Source organism: Pholcus phalangioides, unplaced genomic scaffold (assembly GCF_987345545.1).
Source record: "Pholcus phalangioides strain wild (caught in Gottingen) unplaced genomic scaffold, Ppha-v1.0 ptg000037l_1, whole genome shotgun sequence".
Classification (NCBI taxonomy): Eukaryota; Metazoa; Arthropoda; class Arachnida; order Araneae; family Pholcidae; genus Pholcus; species Pholcus phalangioides.
This window is the reverse complement of record NW_028301624.1, coordinates 2,671,713-2,693,209: the sequence shown is the minus strand read 5'-3', so window position 1 is coordinate 2,693,209 and position 21,497 is coordinate 2,671,713. Positions and strand designations below refer to the sequence as shown.

At 35.5% G+C, this 21,497-nt stretch overlaps 1 protein-coding gene across 1 annotated transcript; it reads left to right on the top strand.

Annotated features, from left to right (window-relative positions):
- The first annotated feature begins 12 nt into the window (after nt 1-12).
- Nucleotides 13-21,317, top strand: LOC149065907 (protein Cryzl2-like). The gene is made up of 8 exons (XM_089253393.1): nt 13-488; nt 4,630-4,726; nt 7,055-7,185; nt 9,763-9,869; nt 11,307-11,388; nt 11,938-12,119; nt 16,532-16,760; nt 21,227-21,317. Exons 1-8 carry the CDS (start codon nt 219-221, stop codon nt 21,293-21,295), a joined length of 1,167 nt encoding a protein of 388 aa, XP_089109519.1. The 5' UTR covers nt 13-218; the 3' UTR covers nt 21,296-21,317.
- The last annotated feature ends 180 nt before the right edge of the window (nt 21,318-21,497 follow it).

Sequence of the window (21,497 nt, the reverse complement as noted above, 5' to 3'; positions counted from 1 at the left end):
TAGATCTAGTTTACCACACTAACAAAAAAAAATCTAACTAAATGAATTTAAAAAGCCTAACTATCACGAATAAAGTAGAAACAGCATTTAATCTCGTTTAACTTGTTTAAAAATGATTTTATTGATTAAAGTAACCAGCTGATGAGATTTAGTCAGTTACAGCCGTCCGCACCAATTCTTCAATTGTTTACATTCGAATCTCAAAATCATTTATTAAAATGAGCATTTCGCCCGTGAAACATCTGGCCAGATGTTTCTCTGTGTGTAAAATAGGATCCAGGTGTTACAGTGTCTGTGTAAATAAATTGAGAAGTGTCACGTTTCGCCCGAGTTTGTTTCCGTCGGCGTCCTCCGAAAAACTCACTTCCTTCAGCTGTGTGTCGAGCTGTAGGCGAAATGGTCATTTCAAAGCAGCGGTGCTCGAGAAATTCGGAGAGAAGCTCGAAATCAAAGAAGTTAAGCGACAGAAAAAGCTCAAAGAAAACGAAGTAAAAACCTCGATTTTTTCCTACTGTGTGTGTGTGTGGGTACATACGCGTACGCAGAATTTTCTCGAGGTGGGGGGGGGCGGGGTTTACTGTATTTCCCTGCAAAATAACACTATAATCTCGGGGGGGGGGGTTTAGAACCGCAACCCCCCTTTGCGTAAGCCAGTGTGTGGGTATGACTCGGATAGAGGAGGGGGGGGAACACATGGCTACAGATTGTTATCAAATAATAGCTAAAATTACTCTGCATAGCCACAATTAGTGCTTAATCGCACCAAGTAAAAGTCGTCACCTCGAAACAGAAATTGCCTGCCTTGCTATCACTCACATCACCAGGGCAACAACTAGGTGGGGGAACAGGCGGGTCTCGTACCTCAGAGTGCTAGATATGGGGGGGGGCGCAAATTTCATTCTGAAACCTCTCCTTTAACATTACAAGGGAGCGTCAAGATGCACGCTTTATTTATTTATTCAATATTGTTTCGCCAAGGCCTATACAAGAGGATGCAGAAGTTCTGTATGATGAAAATGACGGTTGATGGTACATGAAAATTCGGAAATCATAGTACAATCTATAATATTTGATGGTAGGTTGTTCCAGTTGATAATAGTTCTTGGGAAGAAGCTAAATTTGTGGCAGTCTGAAGAGGCAAAGATGGGCTGTAATTTTTGGGAATGATTGAGTCTAACAGAGAAATGAGAGGGTTTAATTAGAATGTTGGAAGTATCGATATTAAAAACACCTGGAGGATTTTGAAAAGAAAAGTTACACGAGAGATAAGTCTAAGAGAGGAGAGTGATTGGATATTGAGTTGGCGCTTGAGTTCTGATAGGGAGACAGATGAAGACCAATAGTTAAAAATGAAGCAAATTGACGTATTTTGGATAGATTCTAATTTGTCTATGTTGGCATGAGTATGTGAGTCCCAGGCTTCACAGGCATAAGGGAGAACAGGGACAATATATGTCTGGTAGAACAGGTGACGGACATGACGGGTGGAGTTTTTCAGATTACGATGAAGAGTTTTTGGAGACATTTATTAAAAATATAATCAACGTGATGATTCCAGCGCAGATCAGAGATTATTATGCCCAGGTATTTATAATGGGAAACCTCAGCGATCAAGGAATAGTTTATCGAGTAAGGGAAGTCGTGATGAATTCTTTTACAGGTAACTTTCATAAAAACAGTTTTTGAGGAGCAAATTCCAGGTTGAGCACCATTCGGAAATAATGTTAAGGTTGTGTTGGAGAGATTCTTGGTCAGAATCATTGGACACTGTTTTGTAGATGAGACAATCATCAGCGAAGAGTCTGATTCTGCAATTTAGGGAGTTGGGTAGGTCATTGATATAAATTAGAAATAGTAATGGCGAGAGGACCAAACCCTGGGGTGTACCAGACTTGACATGAAGAAAGCTTTCTTGGGTGACCAAGCATCTAGTTGCGGCCCTGGATAGAAAACTGCCCAAAAGCATGGTGGGAAATCACCAAGAGTGAAACAGAGTCATTCTTTCAGATGTCTTCCTTGCCAAAGAAACAATTGTCAATACATCGCCAAAAGCCGATTATAATACAGCAGTTAAAAGAAAAAATTATGATAAAAACAATAGCAAACAAAACAGCATAAGGTATCGAGATTAAAAATAAAATGTTTTAGACTAGATATGACATCAAGATTGGAAATAAAGCAACATAAAAAGAATAACATGATTTCGGAATGAATACTCCGAAATAAAAGACTAAAAGCTGATCTTTTTTGAGTAAGGGGCTATTCAAGTGTTACGCCAGCAGATTTTTAGTCATTTTGACCCATCCCCCTTTCCTATCTGCAAAAGTCAGCAAAATTCTAACCCCCCCCCCTCCCCCAGCAAAATTTTGTCAACATATCTTGGGATCAGACATGTAAATGTTGGGGAGGAGAGCAAATGCCTATGTCTGTCCCGCCCCCCCCCCCCCCACAGATGATCAAAAATTTATTTCTGATTTAAAATACTTTACAAAAAATTAAAATATCGGAATAAAATGCATTTATATGTTACAAGCAAAAATACCTGGTGCTTTCCGGGTTTTCTTCCATTTCTGGGAGGATTGAAAAAGTGACAAACCATTGTAAAGGCGTATGCAAGTCTGAAACGCATTGCTAGGGAACCGCGAAGTAAGAGTAGACTTTCTGAAAATGATTGTTGCGGTTCCCGTTGCTCGGCAGTTTTTTGCCCATTTTGGGCATATTTGCCCTGCTCTGACGAACTTTTAAGTAGCCTATGGTTCAGTCCGAGCCATCTTAAGAGCATCATGGACCCCGGCCAAGTGATTTTTCTGAGGCCCCACCTGGCTAATTCTAGAAAATTTCAACCAGATCTAATTTTTGTGGGGCTCCCGGGCTCATGCGTTAAGATGGCACTGGGTTCAATCCCGGCCCTGTTTGGTATATATGCAAAATTTGGCATCAATTAGTCTAAAATTGTATATTTGTATAAAGGAGCAGCATACACCTTTCACATTTATATATAAGATTATTATCAGAATTTTTGTTAATTTCAGTGCTATTTGAAGGCTAAGATCTCAAAATTTCTCTTTAAGAAATTCATTGCGATCCATCCCGTTAGCTTGCGTATGCTCTCTGCAAAGGTCAATGAATTGCCTCTGATTGAATTGCCCTTCGAGAATAAACATGGGGAGGTCTAACCGCCACCATCTGACGCTGCTGCAGTGAACTTCGCTATGCATGCACATGGTTTATTTTTCACACAATTATAGACTGAACACTATATTTTCAGATGTGATTTATGTTTATTAATGGTTTGACAATCAATTAGTGGTCCAGATTGCTGTTGCTAGTTGGTGCAAAGTACCAAGCATTGAGCTCTCATATGCTGGGGACCATGATCTGGTTAGGAGGAGGATGCTTTTTTCGGCAAGGGAAAAAAACCAACTGCACATCACCAAAAAGGGGATTATACCATAGTTCCAAATAACATTATTTAATACAAACACAGTGCTATTTATTACTAATGGCATCTATCTGTGATTTCATCTTAAAATGATGACGAAAGAAAGACCGACAGTAGAGGCCTAATGGAAAAGATGAAAAGGCAACAAACCTGTGAGCCAGAAGCCAACCGAAAAAACGCCATTGGAGATAGCCGACTGAAAAAACGCCATTGAAAGAACATTTCTTACTGGTAAAAAATCACCTATAGGCTAGAAAAAGTCGCCAAAGAAAAAAGGCATTACCTACATTGTTGCTGTTCCAAGCTATGCACTGACAGGTCTGAAATACATCTAGGGCCCTTCAAGTCCTGTCTATATAAGAGTACTCTGGTTCTTTGAGGAATAATGCCTGGCTTTTGATGTTTAGTCTTTTCTTCCCACGCATAAACCTGTCCTTACTGCATCATCCAGCTTTCCACCATACAACATCCCAGTGGCGCAAGTCTCTTTGATGCACCAACGATAAATTGATTTTTGGGAAAACAAGCTTGCTCATTATGACCTTGGCTATAATCCTGTTTCATAGCCCCAACATCTTGGTCGGCTTTCTAGGCTAAGATATTTGTGCTCCCCTCTCTATAGTGGATTTATAGCACAGCGAAACCCGTCTAAGGCGGACACTTTATGAGACAGAAACCTGTCTTAAACGGAATCAAAATATAGTCTGTTCAATGATTAGTGCTTTTATTCTTTACAAATTGGAAATCTCTTTAGAAAGGAATATTATTTCAGTTTATTGACGTTTTGTACAGGTTTCACTGTATAAAAAAAAGATGTCCTGTGCCGAAGCTCTGATTTTCTTGGAGTGTCAGGCTGTCCAGGTTCCATTGTGTATATATATAGTCAAACCTCGTTAATGAGTCACTCTTGGGAGAGCAAAAATATGATTTAGTAAGCGGAGTGACTCGTTAAACGGAGTAAGCCATAGCTGTGCCAATTCCTGCATGAGGACAATTGGACTTACAAAAAGTGACCCGGTAAGCAGAGTGACGTGTTAACCGGGTGACGCACTAACGAGGTTTGACTGTACTTCCAGCTAGCATTCAAATAGCAAAGAGGGAAAAAAGAGGCTAGCTTGTTATTATTTTTTATCTTCATGCTAGGAATGCCAGCTAGAACAATTATTATATTCTTCTAAATTTTTCAGTTGCGGATCAAAGTGCATTATTGTGCTGTGAATGTGACTGACTCATTGATTTGCACTGGAGAATATGAACCGAAACCGAAGCTTCCATTCATGCCTGGTGAGAAATTTATTTTTAAATCATTTTTAAATGACTTGTTATTACAGTCAATGCTCGATTTTACTAACCTCCAATTTACGAACACCTTTTTTACTTTTGTACCAACTGTTCCTTTATCTCGAACAGCATGCCATAGAGCTAATGTTAAAATTGATCTGATCACATGTGCCAGGAAGGAGGGTTCGATTGTTGCGGGGGGGGGGGTGACCATGAATTGAAGATGTGTTGACTACTTAATTCACTCTTTGTACATTATGATTGGTTAAACTGGTGGTTTCAGAAATGGTATGATAATTTAGGTTATTTATTAGCTATTTCTAAGTTGAGAGTCGATTGAACTTTATTTCAGCCAACTGCTGTTCGTCTACTTTCCTCTTCAACAAAACGGAAAAAGAGAATTGTGCTTGACAGTGGATGAAAAAAAAAATTTTTTTTGATAGAAATTAATATGCGAACAGAAATTACCAAAAAATATGGGATTCAAAAAATTACATTGAGAGTCCTGTAATCAAAGATCAGCAAAATATTGTTTCTACAGCAAGTGGTTCCAGCGGCGCTCCATCATCCTGAAAATGTTCCAGAGAAGCTAGATTCGTGCAAATGTTATCCTACATTTAATTCTGTGGAATTTTATATTTACCCAGATGTTTGCGATGAAGCAAACAAAAATAAGTGATTTTTATGCAAATCATCAATAAAGGGGAATGACTAACTCATTTTTCATTTTCCCACATTTTTTTTCATCATCTTTCCCATTTATGAACTTTCGATTTCACTAACTAATTAGCAAGTTCATATGGGTTTGTAAAAATGAGCGTAAACTGTGTTTTGTTTTGGATTTCTGCATTTGATTGCATAAAAAATATTTGCAGATATAATGGGTAATTGGGATACTGATTGATCATTAGGGGCTCAGATTTTTATAACCTAAAAAACATGAAAATATGACCTTATAATTTTTCCGTTATTTCATCTTTTTTTTCCCCGTTATTGCTTCTTATCTTATTAAGTTAAAAAAATAAACACAATATACATAAAAATTTACCATTTTAATTAAAATTCTCTCACAAGATTCAAATGAAAACCACACCTACCTTGTGCACAATAACTGTTTTTTGCTACATTCTAGAATCACACTGAATTTTATGAGATGCATTTTCATGTGTTAAAAAAACTGCTATTGTTAAGTTTCTTCTAAGAAATATTTGAGGGAGTGAGTGAGTGAGTCACCCATGCGGTTACTCACTCATTCATAAAGTTATTCAGTCACCTATAAAGTTACTTGGTGTCATTTTCTGGCTCATTCACCAACTCATTCGGTCACTTACTTGCTCAATCTCTTGGTCCCTCACTCACTGGTGAAGAACTGCTGTCTGTGAATTTTTTTGGTGACGAATTGTTGTGGGTGAATTTTCTTTAAATTGCAAAAAATAATTTTCAGACTGGCGAAAAAATGGAAAGGAAAATGAGAAATAATTTGCGGACCACGAAAAATAAATATAATAAAAAAAAATAATTTTTAATCAATTAGACCAACTGACAAAAAAAAAAAAATTTAGAGAATATTTTTTTCATTTTTATAATCTGAAATTGTTTAACAATTTTTTTCATGGATCATCATGATCCAAAGCATGGATCATGATGATGTTTTTGCATCTATAATCACATTTTTCTTATGCTCATGCATATGTAAAATGTTTAGGACAGATAGGGAAACTGGCTGAGTGAGGAGATATTGATGTTTCAGGAAAGAAAAATTCATCTCTGCCCTCACTGGGATATGAACCCCAGTCTCTCGTTTGCTGGGCGAGTGCTTTACCAACTAAGCTATGAAGACAGATAAAATTTCACCTCCTTGGAGCGTATGTATATGCTGAATGGCTCCATGCAATGGACGGTGGCAACATTCTGTTAATAGCTCGCAGATGACATCAGGGCCACCAGATGGCGGTATATGCCAAAAGACGTCACTCTCCCTTGTTGATACGATAGATATGGAAACTGGCTGAGTGAGAAGATATCAATGTTTCAGGAAAGGAAAATTCATTTCTGCCCTCATGGTATTGTGACCATAAGGGCACTTTTTAGGCAAATGAGAGACCAGGGTTTGTATCCCTGTGAGGGCAGAAATGAATTTTCCTTTCCTGAAATATTGATATCTCCTCACTCAGCCAGTTTTTGTATCTGTCGTATTAACAAGGGAGAGTGACTTCTTTCGTCATGAAATCTTTATATCGTGAAAAAGGTCTGTAATCTCTTGCAGTGACATCATGGTATGGGCATTGTGATTGGTGGTGAACCTATTGATCAAGATCTTTCTTTTTGTAGGATATGAATTTTCTGGCGAAGTTCAAGAAGTTAGCACAGATATCAAAGACCTTGCTGTGGGAGATAAAGTGGTAGGCTTGAACAAGCAGAACTTCTCAGCCATGGCCGAAGAATGTGTTACTACACTTCAGGTAACTAGACAGTTACCATGCAATAGAAGATTGTATAGGCATAAAGTATGACCCGAATTATACTTGCAGAAGAGTTTTTGATGATAAATTAGAAGATGCATTAGTTAACTATTTGGTAGAGGCTTTTTGATAGAGGTGTTGAATAATTCACATATGACACTGTCATCGATATACAGTGAAACCTGTCTAAGACAGACACTGTATGAGATGGGAACCTGTGTTAAGTGGAATCAAAATATAGTCTGTTCAATGATCAGTGCTTTTATTTATACCTTTATAAAATGGAAATCTGTCCAAAACAGAATATTATTTCAGTCTATCGACATTCCATTTCGTACAGGTTTCATTGTATTTTGATGTCCCATTGGCTAATTGCAACTTAAGATACTTGATTTGATTTATGGTTTTTATTTTTTATTTTTAATTAATTACCTAATAAATATTTCATTCTTTGAATTTGTAATAACTTTGATATTCATTTATTACTAATAGATGTGGAATACTTTTTCCATATTCAATATTCAAAAAATATTTTTCAATATTTTCGCATAAAAACTACAGAGATTACACTAGTCTTTTTTAAACTTTTTGTCAGATGATTTCTTAAAAGTCAGTGTTCCTGAATAAATTTTTGATGCTGATTCCATAAATGACTTCCATTTTTGTCTATCACATCAGGTTTTTACAAAAAATAAGTCATGTTTTCAATATTTTAACTAATGTAATCAAAAATCAATCACCATTTCATACAAAGTATTTGGTTACACACTTTAAAAATACTGTAAAGAACTCTCCTAATGATTTCATGGTTATTCTTTAATAAAACGAAAAGCAAACAGTGTTCCAGTTAACAAACTGTCTCCTTTTTGACTTTTATAATATGACTTTCATAAATATCTTCACAACATCCAGTTTTCTGTATATCTTGCATTAACAAGTGGAGAGCAACATCATGTCATAAATTCTGTCCCTCTTCAACATCCAACAATAAGCAAGATTTTTTGGGGGTCTACAAGCGGTTCGTGCAGAATATATTCAGTCCCAGTAACAAACATTTCTCCGCTCTGGCCAAACTCTCACAATCCAAAGCTTTTGCTTTGCCCGACTTCCACTTACATAAAAAGCAAGGCATTTTTGTGTATTCAGCTTGTTGTTTTAATAGTATTCCTATAAGTTTGAAGTCACCACAGATGAGCCATTTGTGTAACGCATACTGAATATTTCTTAACAGTTCCTTCATGTTCTCGAATGTATCTTTCATTTGAAATGAATGGGCCACAGGTATGGACCCATACACATTCCCATTATACAGTAACACGCCTTTGAGACTATTCTCGGAGTCATGTTCAATGCCATAGAAGTGCATCAACTTGTTTACGTTATTGCAGTAAACCAATCAATCTTTCTTTGAGAATAAAGGAAGTAGTTCTTTTTCTCTGTGTGTGTACCAAGAAAAACGTGTTCCTGGTGTCAGAAGATTCTTGCTTTTAAGCCGGGAGCCAAGTAGTTCTGCAGATTCCTTACGCAAGTTCAGATTACGTACTAGATCATTAAGTTCACTCTGGGAGAACCGTTGTGAATTAAAGTCATCATCTTCAGGCTCATAGACATCATCACTATCATTTGTGAGAGTCTGGCAGCTTTAATATTACTTTTTGGACTCTTGGCAATTAATTCTCGCCAATCAGACTGTGTTCTAAAAGTGGTTCGATAAGTTAGCAAGTATCCAAAAGTGCACCTACATTATGTGTGACAAACACATAATGCTCTTAGAGATGAATCTTCAAAATCAACTCCGGTCGACTGCGAAAGAACTGTACGTGATAGAAGAAAACTAAGAACAGTTCTGTAATCAGCATAAAAAAGTGAGCTAAGGACAGTTATTAGTTTTCAATCATCTGATATCATGCAGACTAGTGTTATTGCTTTAAAAAAATTCACAGATGAATATGAATAATCAAAGTATATTCACAGAATTTTTTTAAGTTAGATTGATATTCAAATTTCAGAGAGAAAAATAATTTCAAAAGCCGACCACTGTGTGTGTGTCTCACCTTCCCCCTATATTTCCTTTTTTTTCCAGACATTTCTCTCAATGCATGAATCTTTAAGTTCCAATTACCACGTTGTTAAGAATAGAATATACTCCGCTTAATATGATCACATCAAAACTCGATATGTTTAATATAAGTGATTAGTAATACAGTTTGATGTTCATTTTTACGAATCTAATAAGATGAAAAATTAATTTGTAAACTGGAAAGGCGTTCAAAAAGAAATGCCATTTATCATTCGAAATCAGAGGACTAATTTTTAAAACATTGATTCAAGCAGTGACTTTAATACCTGAAAAAAAAAAAACACGAGAGGTAGCCAGAACTCCAGTTTTGAATGGACCAGTCCAAAAGCCTCATTTTTTTCACATGTGCAGGGTAGACAGTAAATGTGGTGCTCTGAATATTTACTAATTGTAGCAGGGGATTCAGCTCCTTCAGGGTACTGCTGATTATTATGTTGATTATATTGATTCATGACAAATCATGTATTTTATAGGGTGTTTTTTTTCCCTATTTTCAGGATGTTTGGAAAGTACCTCAAGGCGTATCCTTTGAAAATGCAGTTGCTCTCGCTGACAGCTATGCCACAGCTCTTATTGCGGCAAGAAGAGCCAACTTAAAAGAAGGGTTGACTTTTTTTTCATTGATATTAAAATGACAATTCAATTAAATTTTGATACTTTAGCATACATGCACCTTGCAAACATTCCCCACACAATTCCAAGCATTTCTACACAAACAGAATTTTTAACAAACCAGCACATGGAAGAATGTGTTGTGTGTGAATGGCCCTAACGCATTTATGTTGTCAGAGTTGCTTGTTTTGTCTTGATGTGGTGTTGCCATCTGCCTTCCATACCTTTAAGTGAAAATTACAAATGCCTAAACTTTCATGTTATGTAAGTGTATTGTGTTGAAGTATTGCTATGCTAAGTATTGTGCTTGCTCTCTGCTGAGAGACTTTTTGAAATACGGGGGAATGACTCGAATTTGTGCCCTAAAGATTTTGATACTGTGAAACCCTGGAGGGGGGGGGAGAGAGAGAGATGCCAGAGAGAGAGAATATGTGTTCTGAGTGTGTATGTGTGGCCCTAACGTATTTATGTTTTGGGGCCATTCAAGTATTACGTAAGCAGATTTTCAGCCATTTTTGACCCCCTCCCCCCCTGTCAGCAACTTAGAATATTTCATTCAAAAAGGGGTGGTTGATGATGTAAGTAACCTTTGAACCCCCCCCCTCCCCTTGTCATCAAAAGTCAGCAAATCTAAAACTCCCTCCCTCTCGATGCTGACGTAATACTTGAATGACCTCTGTTCAGTTGCTCTTGTTTCCTGTTCATGCTGCCATCTGTCTTCCATTTTCTGAAGCAAAGATGGAAATGCTTGAATTTTTTATGTTATGTCAGCATCGTGTTGTAGGTCTGCCAGCTCTCTGTGGAGAGATGTTTTCAAATGGGAGATCGTCACATTCACGCCCGAAGTTTGACAATTTCTTTTTTTGCTATTTCTCGCTGTAGAAATTTTTATTTTCACCTCAGGGTGTTAAGCCCTGACTTAAAGGATTGTGTGTATTTCGAGTTAAAAATGTGAATATGAACTTTGGGATTTTATCTGAGGGCAGCACTGAAAAATGAACTTTAAGGGGGGGGGGGGTCTTAAGATGGGTTCCAGGCGAAAGTGCCTCCGGGAAAAGTGTGATTTATTACATAACATTCAGCAATAAAATTCCGGAAAAATGTATGTGAAGATGAATATACCCTGCATCATCTTGGCTGAAAAAATTTGAACAAAATGAATTATCTCTTCAGAAAAAAAAAAGTTGACAAAAAAATTGAAAAATTAAGATTTGCTGACATATTTATGTTTTTAATGCATTTTTCGAGTATCAAAAATGTAAAACCATTTTGAAAATTCTGAAAGGGTTGGGTTTGTACCATGTTTCAAATGCTTGTATAATTGAATATTACTGATTAAGTGCTGAAATTTGCATAATAATTGGGTATTAAATTCTGCGAATATAAAAAATATTTTGTCTTAACAGCTTTTTCTCTGTTTTTTTTGTAGGGATTCTGTGCTAGTAACCGCAGGAGTTGGCGAATTAGGTTTATCTGCTGTCGATATCTCTGTGAATATGTTCAAAGCTAAGGTATCACCTGTAATTCATTATGCAATTTTGTTACAATACCTATTTTAAAATTAACATTTTTCAGTGTACTTTGAAGCAGAAGTGTACACAAGACGGGACGTAAGGAGGGCCCATGTCCTCCTCAAAATGATCAAAAATTAAAAATATTTTAAAATATCTTAGTGAAAAAAATAAAAATATATCGAAAGAAAGTGTCTTTATATGCTGTATCAATTAATTTCTGTTGATTTGAAATGCTTCTTGAAGGTTGGTTACTCAAAATTTTTCTCGAAGAGATTATTTGTCCCTCTCCCAAAAGTCTTATCTGCTTACAGCCCTACTTTGAAGGTGTATTATTTCTTTTTAGTATTACAAAAATATTTTCTGTACATTCTTAACCTTGGTTGAGAAGAATCAAAGAATTGCACAACTCCAAGATAAAATTACTATATTGAAAAATACACTGATTGGCTTTTTAATGATGAAAAATCCATTTTTTACTCTCATTTACATGTGACTTTCTGAAACTTCCAATGTATATTAATACCTTATTATTATTTCTGTGACCAGGTGATTGGCGCTTGCGATGCCGAAAATAAAACGACACAGCTGAGAGACAAAGGTGCTTTCACCACTCTCAATTACACAAAGGAATCCATAAAGGACTCTGTGATGAAAGCTACCAAAAAACAAGGTGTAAAAATAATTTTTGATGCTGTTGGCGGCGATATTTTTGACCAATGTCTTGAAAGGTCTGTATAGACAGTTTTCTTTACCACTTGACTGTACATTAGGGTGGAACGAAAAAAAATAATTTTGAAATTGCCATCGTAATAGAATTTAAAATATGCCTTTATGTGAAGAAATGCCATTTCTAATTTTTTTCCCCAAAATTCGAACTTCTTGAGGTTCCTCATCGCCCCTGAAGTTTTAAGCACGTGTGGAATTCTCTAGCATGAAACAGTTTAGGAGGCTTTCCTATTCCCCTGAACTCGTAATTCGTTCAGTGACCACAATGTTTTTCCCTTGTTTTCAGTATTCATCTTCAATCTTACTCCTTAACTGAGAGGGTGTATAGCAGCATTCAAAATGATGACCAGAAGCTTTTGTTGTTGTGACATTTTAGGAAATCCTAAAAAGGGGTATTCTCGGGTCTCGCCCACCTATGGCGATGTTAAGCTTTGTTATTTGCTGACTCAACGCAATATGAAGGCACAACAATCAAGACAAGATCCAGCTATTGCAGACATTCTTGAAATTATCATTCCAAAGACAGAAAATATTTGGAAAACTCCTTCAATTCCTACTGTTTCTCACCAACGGATATGCAAAATTTTCAAAGACTTTTACTGTAAATACAAGAATCTTCAGAAAAATATGAAAAAAAAGGAAAGATTCTCAAACTTTCAAGTTGAACGTGAAATCCTTTCAGCGCAAAGCACGGACATTTTTCGACATTGCAGCATGCAAATGTGATTTTGAAGACTTTAAGTGTAACAAGTTGAGAAAGATCCCAAATTTAGAGCGAGATTTCTTGCAAGATCAAAGAAGTACACGCAAGATGGCCATTGGTTGAGTAGATGTCGTAACAACGAAGAAATTGAAAAACAATGAACAAAAGAAAATTAAAATGGTATCCCGTTTGAAATCATCTAGAGAAGAAACTGCAGCAACTAGTTCATCAACCACTGCTATCCAGCGATTCTGAGGAAAGTGATCTATGTGAGCCAAAACACAGTTTACCATTGAAGTTAGCATTTCTATCTACCAGTACTGAAGCTGGTCCATCAGTCGGTGCCAAAGCAAGTACTTCATTTGGTTTTGAAGTTCTACCATCATCCTCTCAGATGAGAACTAAATTACCAAATGTTCCTCTTGCTTGTGATAGAACTGGTGTGTCTGATCGATCAGCTGCAATTATTGCGAATGTTGTGCTGGAAGATGTTGGGTTGTTGACAAAAGAGAAGCCAAATATGACAATAGACCAATAATTTCAATATGAAAATTAGAAATGAAGAATTATAAAAAGCAGAAATTTGTACATTCCATGTTCCGAAAATAAACTTTTCTGCTAAGCAGCATTCGAAACTAATTTCATGGGATCAAGTGCGAGTGACTGAACCACCTATTATAAAAAATCAGGAAATGGACCCACAAAAATGATCCGAACCTGCTTTTCCATCTATACTGAATTTTCCGTGTCACACACAAGCAGTTGAACTGTGCGTACGACTCGTAATTGAAGCATCTCTTGCTATATCAACGACTGAGAGTCGTGAAGGCTTCATTCAAGCCAGTATAAAATCAAGGAGCACTCTTCCATCGTTTGAAAAAGAAAAGCAGACTATTTTGCAAAAACGTGAAATGTGATAACAGAGGAAGCAATAGAGGCAATCTCCTGATACCTATATCATCTAACTATGTTTTTTTTAATTTGGAACATGGCTATATAGTTTTGTTTCCCCCCCCCCCCAAAAAAAAAAAAGGTTTATTTTCATCTTCCTCTATCAATCACTATATTCGGAGTGCTTGAAAAATTCTCCTTTCAACTGCCATGACAGCTGCAAATAAGCTTGTAAGTTATAACTTACATAAAACTATCTGATACCCGGCGACGTTGCCCGCCCCGTAAAAAATTTATATATGTATAGCTTATTAATTATTTCTTAATCAAAAAAATTTCCGCATCAAGTGAGAAAAATTACTTTTATTTTTAAATATTTTAATTAAAAACTTCAAGCAATCGCTTGTGGATACACAATATCTTTGGTTTTTCCATCTGGTGTGTAGATGTACAAATTTTTGCTATTATCAACACGCAAAATCGGGAGCTGTAATCGCTTGAAAGTGAATGGCATTTCTTTGGAGATAATTGGGGTACGTGGAATGAAGACTTCTTTTTCTTTGTCACATCCAGTTAGAATCGTTGCTTCAATGATGCAATTGTGCAATTTCTTCACGCAGAGTCTGGTGCCATTGCAGAGTCTCGGTGTGTCCAAATTTCTTAAAAGCATTATAGGTGCTCCGACTTTGAGAGTCAAATTGTGTGGTGGCACACCTTGAATATCCAAAGGAGTTCAGAAATTCTGCAGGATACAGAATTAAATGTCTGTGCCGTGTCTGTGACAGTGTCAACCGATTTGTAAGATGTGGAGTCTCCTGGGATAATTTTTTTTCGTTGATCTTGTTCACACTGTCATATTTCGGTGCCAGAATCGCTCTCAGAAAGCCACTCATGGTTTTGGTCATTTTGTTGAATGTTTGGGAAGACTTTGTCTGCAAGTTCTTGAACTGAGTTTAACAACTGGCAAAATCCATTTGGGAACGTAATCGGTCCAGTGCTTGGGTCTACTGGTTGGTCAACTGATGTGAAAATTATAGCAGTGCTGAGTCATTTTGCAGTTGAACTCGCATGTTGGTGGATAATGATAATTTTTTAACTTCGTGCCAGAGTGTTGATGATTTGAGGCAAGCATTGAGTTCATCAGTTGGCGTTGAACATTTTTATTCCCAGTTTTGTCAGCGTAGTTGTTGTTCTCTGTTGTTAGCGACGTCATACGTCCAGCTTGTGCAGCGAATATTATTCAAACGCCTTTTACGCATTTTTTAAATTGAAACTATACCTATACGATGGGCGGTTGATGAGATAAAGGCAGCATTATCACTTACAGGAGACCCTGTGTATAGGATAGCAGAAATACCCGGCGCTTCCCGGGTGTTCTGCTATTAATGGGAGGATTAGAAAAGTGACAAACCGTTATAAAGGAATAAACTGTTATAATAACAGAATTAAAGGTGTGACAAACCATTGTAAAGACATATATTCACGTCTGAAACGCATTGTTGGAAACCACGGTAACCAAAGTAAACGTTCCAGAAGTAATTGTTGAGGCCCCAAAACTATTGTTGCCGACAGTTTTTCGCCCATTTCGGGCATTTGCCCAGCTCTGACGAAGTTTTAAAGTAGCCTACGGTTCAATCCCGGACCTGTTTGATATATATGCAAAATCTGGCGACGATCGGTCTAAAACTGTAGATTTGTCTAAAGAACATACATACTTTCACATTTATATATAAGATGGAACTCAAATAAGAGTTCTATTTTATATAAGTAAGAGAAATATATATATACTCACAAGTTAAATAAAAATTGTGAGTATATATATATATATTTCTCTGGGTATATATATTCAGTTTTGCCTCATGTACTGAATAACTTTTAAATTAAATGTTTTTCTTTTTTAAAAAATACTTTTTAAAAATCATCAACTTTGTTTATGTTTGAAAAGATTTTTATGATGTGTACTTAGAAAAGTCTTTTTGTTCGACCTTTAGGGTCTGTGAGGAACCTCAAGATATCAAAATATTTTCCTAGATTTTGGTATAACTTCTTAAAACCTAGAAAGGCATCTTTTGAATACTAAGGCAACATCAATTTCCAAAAAAAAGTGAAAAAACACCCTTTTTCGTTCCACCCTACTGTACATGTGGAAGGAACATTCTGCAGAGGAGCAACTCGTAATGTTCCTCTGCGGAATCAGTACATGTTTGAATGTGTATTCTGAATTCACACGTTTTGTTTTAAAAAATTAGAACACCCTAGAAACTCATAGCAGCAGTTCATGAAATACTTAAATTAGAAAGCCCAAATTTAGAGTATGACTGTAATTGCTGCTGTGTGTCAAGTGGCCATAGTGATGGGTCATGCACTCTCATCGCAAGGACCCGGGTTCAAATCCCATCATTGCTGCAATGCAAGCTGATCTCCCCGTTAAAAAGTCTTGCCACAGAGAGCAACAGGCCTACAATGATGCAATTGTTTTATCATTACACTTCACTCATAGTGAGAAAAATTGATGGCAAATGGGAGCACACTACACATAAGCATTACACAGAAACAAGCTTCATGCCAGGTTCACTACATGTACCAATTCATTAAAAGTTCCACAGAGGAATAGAGAAAAGGTGCATGTGTGGTTTTGTAGCATCCTTATAAAGGAGGCTGGAGGAGAGGGGTGTTTCAGTCACTGGTCCTAATATCAGTATTATTTTCATGATTCTACTTTATATATATATAAATTGTCATAAAAAATATTTTCAGAGTACAATTATTTGAAAATGCTGTACTACATGCTTTGATATCTGATATGTATATATTTTTCAGTATTTCTCCAGAGGGCAGTATTGTAGTAATGGGTTTCGCTTCAAGGAAAGTGCCCAAGATACTTACAAGTCAATTACTTCCGAGGTCTTGCGCAGTGATTGGGGTGTCTTTAACTCACTATCGCAATCTTCTAAACGAGACGTATCGCAACACTGTTCAAGAAGTTCTAGACATGTATATAGAAGAGTTCATTGAACCCCAGATTGCAGTGCGGTTTAAACTAGAAGAAGTAAGATTTCTAACAACACACAGTCAGACTTCAGTAAAATGTCTCTCTTTCTGTTACAGTAGACTCTCACTAATCCAACATATATCAAATGATGGTCAATACCATCGAAGTGCTGGTATATAGTTGAGAAAAACATATTTAACTTCTGTGTATGGAGAATGCACAGGGCCTGATTTCCACAGGTCAGTTGGGCATTAATCCAGGGACCCATAATTTAAACAGTGTATATTCATTGACTAAAAAATTTACAGAAAGCATCTTTGACGATAACGGCAGTAGGGGTCCTCCATAATTTCAGTTCTGCTCATGGCACCTATATCAGTGTTGCGCCCCTGACATGCAGCAACTTATTTTCTTCCACATATGAAGGAAGGAGCCTGAAGATGGATTACTTGACAAGTCGGATTAGAGTATGGCCAGATAATAGGGAGTCTACTGTACTCTTAACCAGGGTTGGGTTTTTGACATGACAAATGTCAAAAAATGGTTTAAAATTTAAAAAACTGGTTTAAATCATCAAAACCATCAAAAACATAAATGAATGTTTTTGGATAATATTTTAGGCATAATTAGGTTGATAACATGATGAGTAACTTACTTTTTGTATATTACGTTTTATTTTTAAACACTAATTTATTACAATAATGAAACCAAAATATAAATTATAATTTGCGATTTCGAATTTTTCGACAGACAAAGCAGATAATATACAATTTTACGGTTCATTTCATCTAAACTACTGGTTACCTGCATTCAATTTACTAAGCGAAATAGAGCTATTTCTTCAAAATATGTGTAACAGGAGATCATAGAGGCTTAGGTTTTGACTTCAGAAACTTACTTGGCATTAAAGCAGTAAAAAACTTATTGTCAGTTGTTGCCATTCTTACTTTTTTCTTTGACTATGTTATAGGAACTTTTCTTAAGCATTATATGCAATCAGTACTGCTAAATTAAAGGACATTTTAGTCCTACAATTTAGTATTTTTATTGCTAGATATATTCTAATGTTATGCACATTAAGGGTATCGTTTTAAGTATCAGTGATTATCAAGAAAATTTAATAACAGAAATCAACATTACATATATGGCATAAAAGAACTTTTTAAACACCTAATCTGTTATTAAATGAGCACAGCAGATGGTTTATATCAATACATATGTATAAGTAGTTGAAGAAATTTTAGGTCTGGAACCTTTTTTGGCTGCGGGTCAAAATCAACCAAAATGTGTGTATTAAGATTTTTCAGGTATATACTTTATATACCCAAATATAATTTTACTTTATTTTCAAAACTCAAGTGGGTCACTTGAAATTGTGAAATGGGTCACAGGTCCAAGGCCTGGTCTAGAATTATCTTTGAATTGAAGAATATCTAATAGCTCCATAGTTTTTCCTTCAGCTTTTATGCTATGCTCTGTTCAAATTGTATATTTCACATGAAAAAGAATACATATGTATTGTCCAAATCAATTCTGTAGAAAGCAAAAAATTATTTAACAATCATATTAAGTATTTATTCTTTGTATAACATAGTGACTTTACCCATTACATGCAATCAGTATGTGTATTTTCAATGGGAATTTTTGTATTGAAAATCAATATTTAAGGTTTTTTGACATGGACAGTTTAAACCAGGGTTGGCAGGTTTTTGGCACATGGCAGTCTTTTATGGTTTAAACCAGTGATTCCCAACGTGAGCGTTAACGCCCCCTGGGGGGGGGGGGGGGGCGGTAGAAGCTACGGGTATAACATAGCATAGCTGCCAACTTTTGAAAATGAAAATTCGGGAGATTTTCACGCAAACCCGTATTGTATGCTAAAACCACTCCCTAATAAATACAGTAGGGATTTTTCCAAATAAAATAGGGATTTTCCAAACATAAAAGTTAAAGCATAGGGAATAAAATCCCTACTCAAAAACTGAAGTCAAATTAAAATAAGGATTTTACACACATGGAAGTTAAACCCTTGGGAATAAAATTCCTACGCAAAAAACAAGTGAAATGGGAGGCCAAAACTTCAATGATGTAAAAATAAATATTGTGTTCAATCAGAAAAGCTGTGAACGAACATTCTGCGCGAATGACCCCAAAATCATCGGAAGATGAAGGAAAGCACCGTCAATTTTTGAAGAACACTGACTTTTTGCGACACTTGCTTGATGTTTTTTTTTTAATTTCACGAGTGATGATGACAGTCTTTCCATGACCGATGTTCATGCCTGTAACACAACTTGTACAAAAAGGGAAAATTGGCCCTCTTCTGGAACGTTTGATGAAAGGAAATTCACCGGAATAAGTATCTTTAAAATTGATTAAATATTTTTTTGCTTATCAGTATTCATGCTTTGTTATATCGCACGTACGTAATTTCAACAAAAGAAATTTTGACCATATGCGCGTCACTATAATCTTCAATTATTATCCAGGACTATTGGCTTCTAAGCCATTTCCCTGCACAATAAGACAAACAACTTTCTTGTTACCATCAGAGGGTTTGTAAAACTTCCTTAAAAAGGGAATTTCCCCATTTACGTTGTGTGACTTCAAAGGGGGAAAAAAAAAGGTTTCATGCTCCACAAGAAATTCCTTAGGGATTGTTTTCATAAGCGGGGATTTTTTTAATGAAGTAGGGAATGTTTAGGGACAATTAGGGATTTTTGTGATTTTTGTAAAAATTTGGGAGATTTAAGAACTTTTCGGGAGGTCGAGCAATGAAGCTAAAATTCGGGAGATTCCCGAAAAATTTGGGAGACTTGGCAGCTATGACATAGGATTCTATGGGTTAGATTACGTTGGGGGGTGATGGGAGAAAAAATTTCTGTAGAAGGGGGCGATGGGAAAAAAAAAGTTGGGAAACTATGGTTTAAACTGTCAAAAACCTCAAATATTGCTTTTCAACATAAAAAGTCCTATTGAAAATACACACATTGATTGCATGTAATGTTTAAAGTCCCTATGTTATACAAAGAATAAATACTTAATATATGATTATAAAATAGTTTTTTACTCTACAGAATTATTTTGATTAATATATATTTTTTCCTTGTAAAATATACAATTTGAATAGAGCATAGCATAAAAGCTGAAGGAAAAACTATGGAACTATTTGGTATTACTCAATTCAAGATGATTCTCGACCTTCCCAAATTTCTTCCACTACTTATATATGTGTATTGATATAAACCATCTGCTGTATTCTTTCCATAACAGATAGGCGTTTAAAAAGTTCTTTCGTGCCATGTATGTGTTTATTTCTGTTATTAAATTATCTAGGTAATCACAGAAACTTAAAACAATACCCTTATTGTGTGCATAACTTTAGAATATATCTAGCAATATCAAAATACATACTGAATTGTAGGACTAAAATGTCTTTTAATTTGGCCATGCTGATTGCATATGATGCTTAAGAAACTCCTGTAACTTATTCGTAGTGCAAAAATAAGAACGACTAAGTTTGACTATGATACGGCTTATTTACTAACATTTATAATGCATTTAAACATGCAAAACAATACGTTGAATATCATGTCCTGCCAGCTCTGCATTGATTTAAAATACTCTTTATAAAACTTTGGATTTATGCAGCCTAAGCTGAGAAATTTTTAGGTGCGAATATAAATGAGTTGAGATGTTGTGTGAGAATTTTTACTATGGAATAAAATTTTGGGCCGATAAGAAAATTTAAAATATCAAAATAGATATTCTATACATAGTAATTATATAATTTTCGAAATATAACACTTTAAGCTACATAAAAGTAAGTTTTTTGTTATTTAGCAAGTTAAAAAAAATCTATTTGGCAACATCAATAAGTTTTGATGTTGCCAACATCAAAACTGTTGACTGTTCTCATACTAAGCAAATTTCCGAGGTCAACTTAACTCTCTAATCCCCTTTCACACATATTTTGAAGAAACAGCTCTATTTTGCTTAGTAAATTGAACACAGGTAATCTGTAGTTTAGATACAATTAACCAAAAAATTATAATTATCTGTCCTAGACTCTTTGTATGATGAAAAATTTGAAATTTCAAAAGAAAAATATTTTCTTTCAATTATTGCCATAAATTAGTGTTTAAAAACAGAACATTGTAATATTAAAAAAGTTTCTCATCATGTTATATACCTATTGTGTTCAAAACGTTATTCAAAAGTATTCATTTAGGTTTTTGGTTTTCAACAGTTTTGGGTGGATTAAACCAGTTTTTGACACTTTTCATGTTCAAAATCAGTTCTTGACATCAAAACCCAACCCTGGTTCAAATGGTCAAAAACCTGCTAACCCTGCTCTTATCATCATTCTGCTTATTAAGTCATTTTTATTTGTCTTCACAAGATGATATTGTACCAAGGTCTGACAGTACATAGTAATATTGTAAAAGATATAGTATCAAATGTTAGAAAAATTGTTGGATATAATGGGATGTTAATTTTTTTTTTTTTTTGAAATCTTTCAGGTAAACGAAGCTTTCAGTTTCATAGAGAAGCAGAAAGCATTAGGTAAAGTTATCATCGATATAGATTGAATTAAAGTATTTATTCTACTGAGAGGTTTTTTCTCTGAATCATGGGACATTTCACCATGTAACAAGGTGCAACACTGATCACAAAAAAAAGTATAACACTTCCTGAAATTCACAAAAAACAAAAACTAAACAGAAACTATTCATCTAATGGTTTAATAACACCGATTCAAAGTGAAACATTTCGCAGGAAAAAAAAAAACAT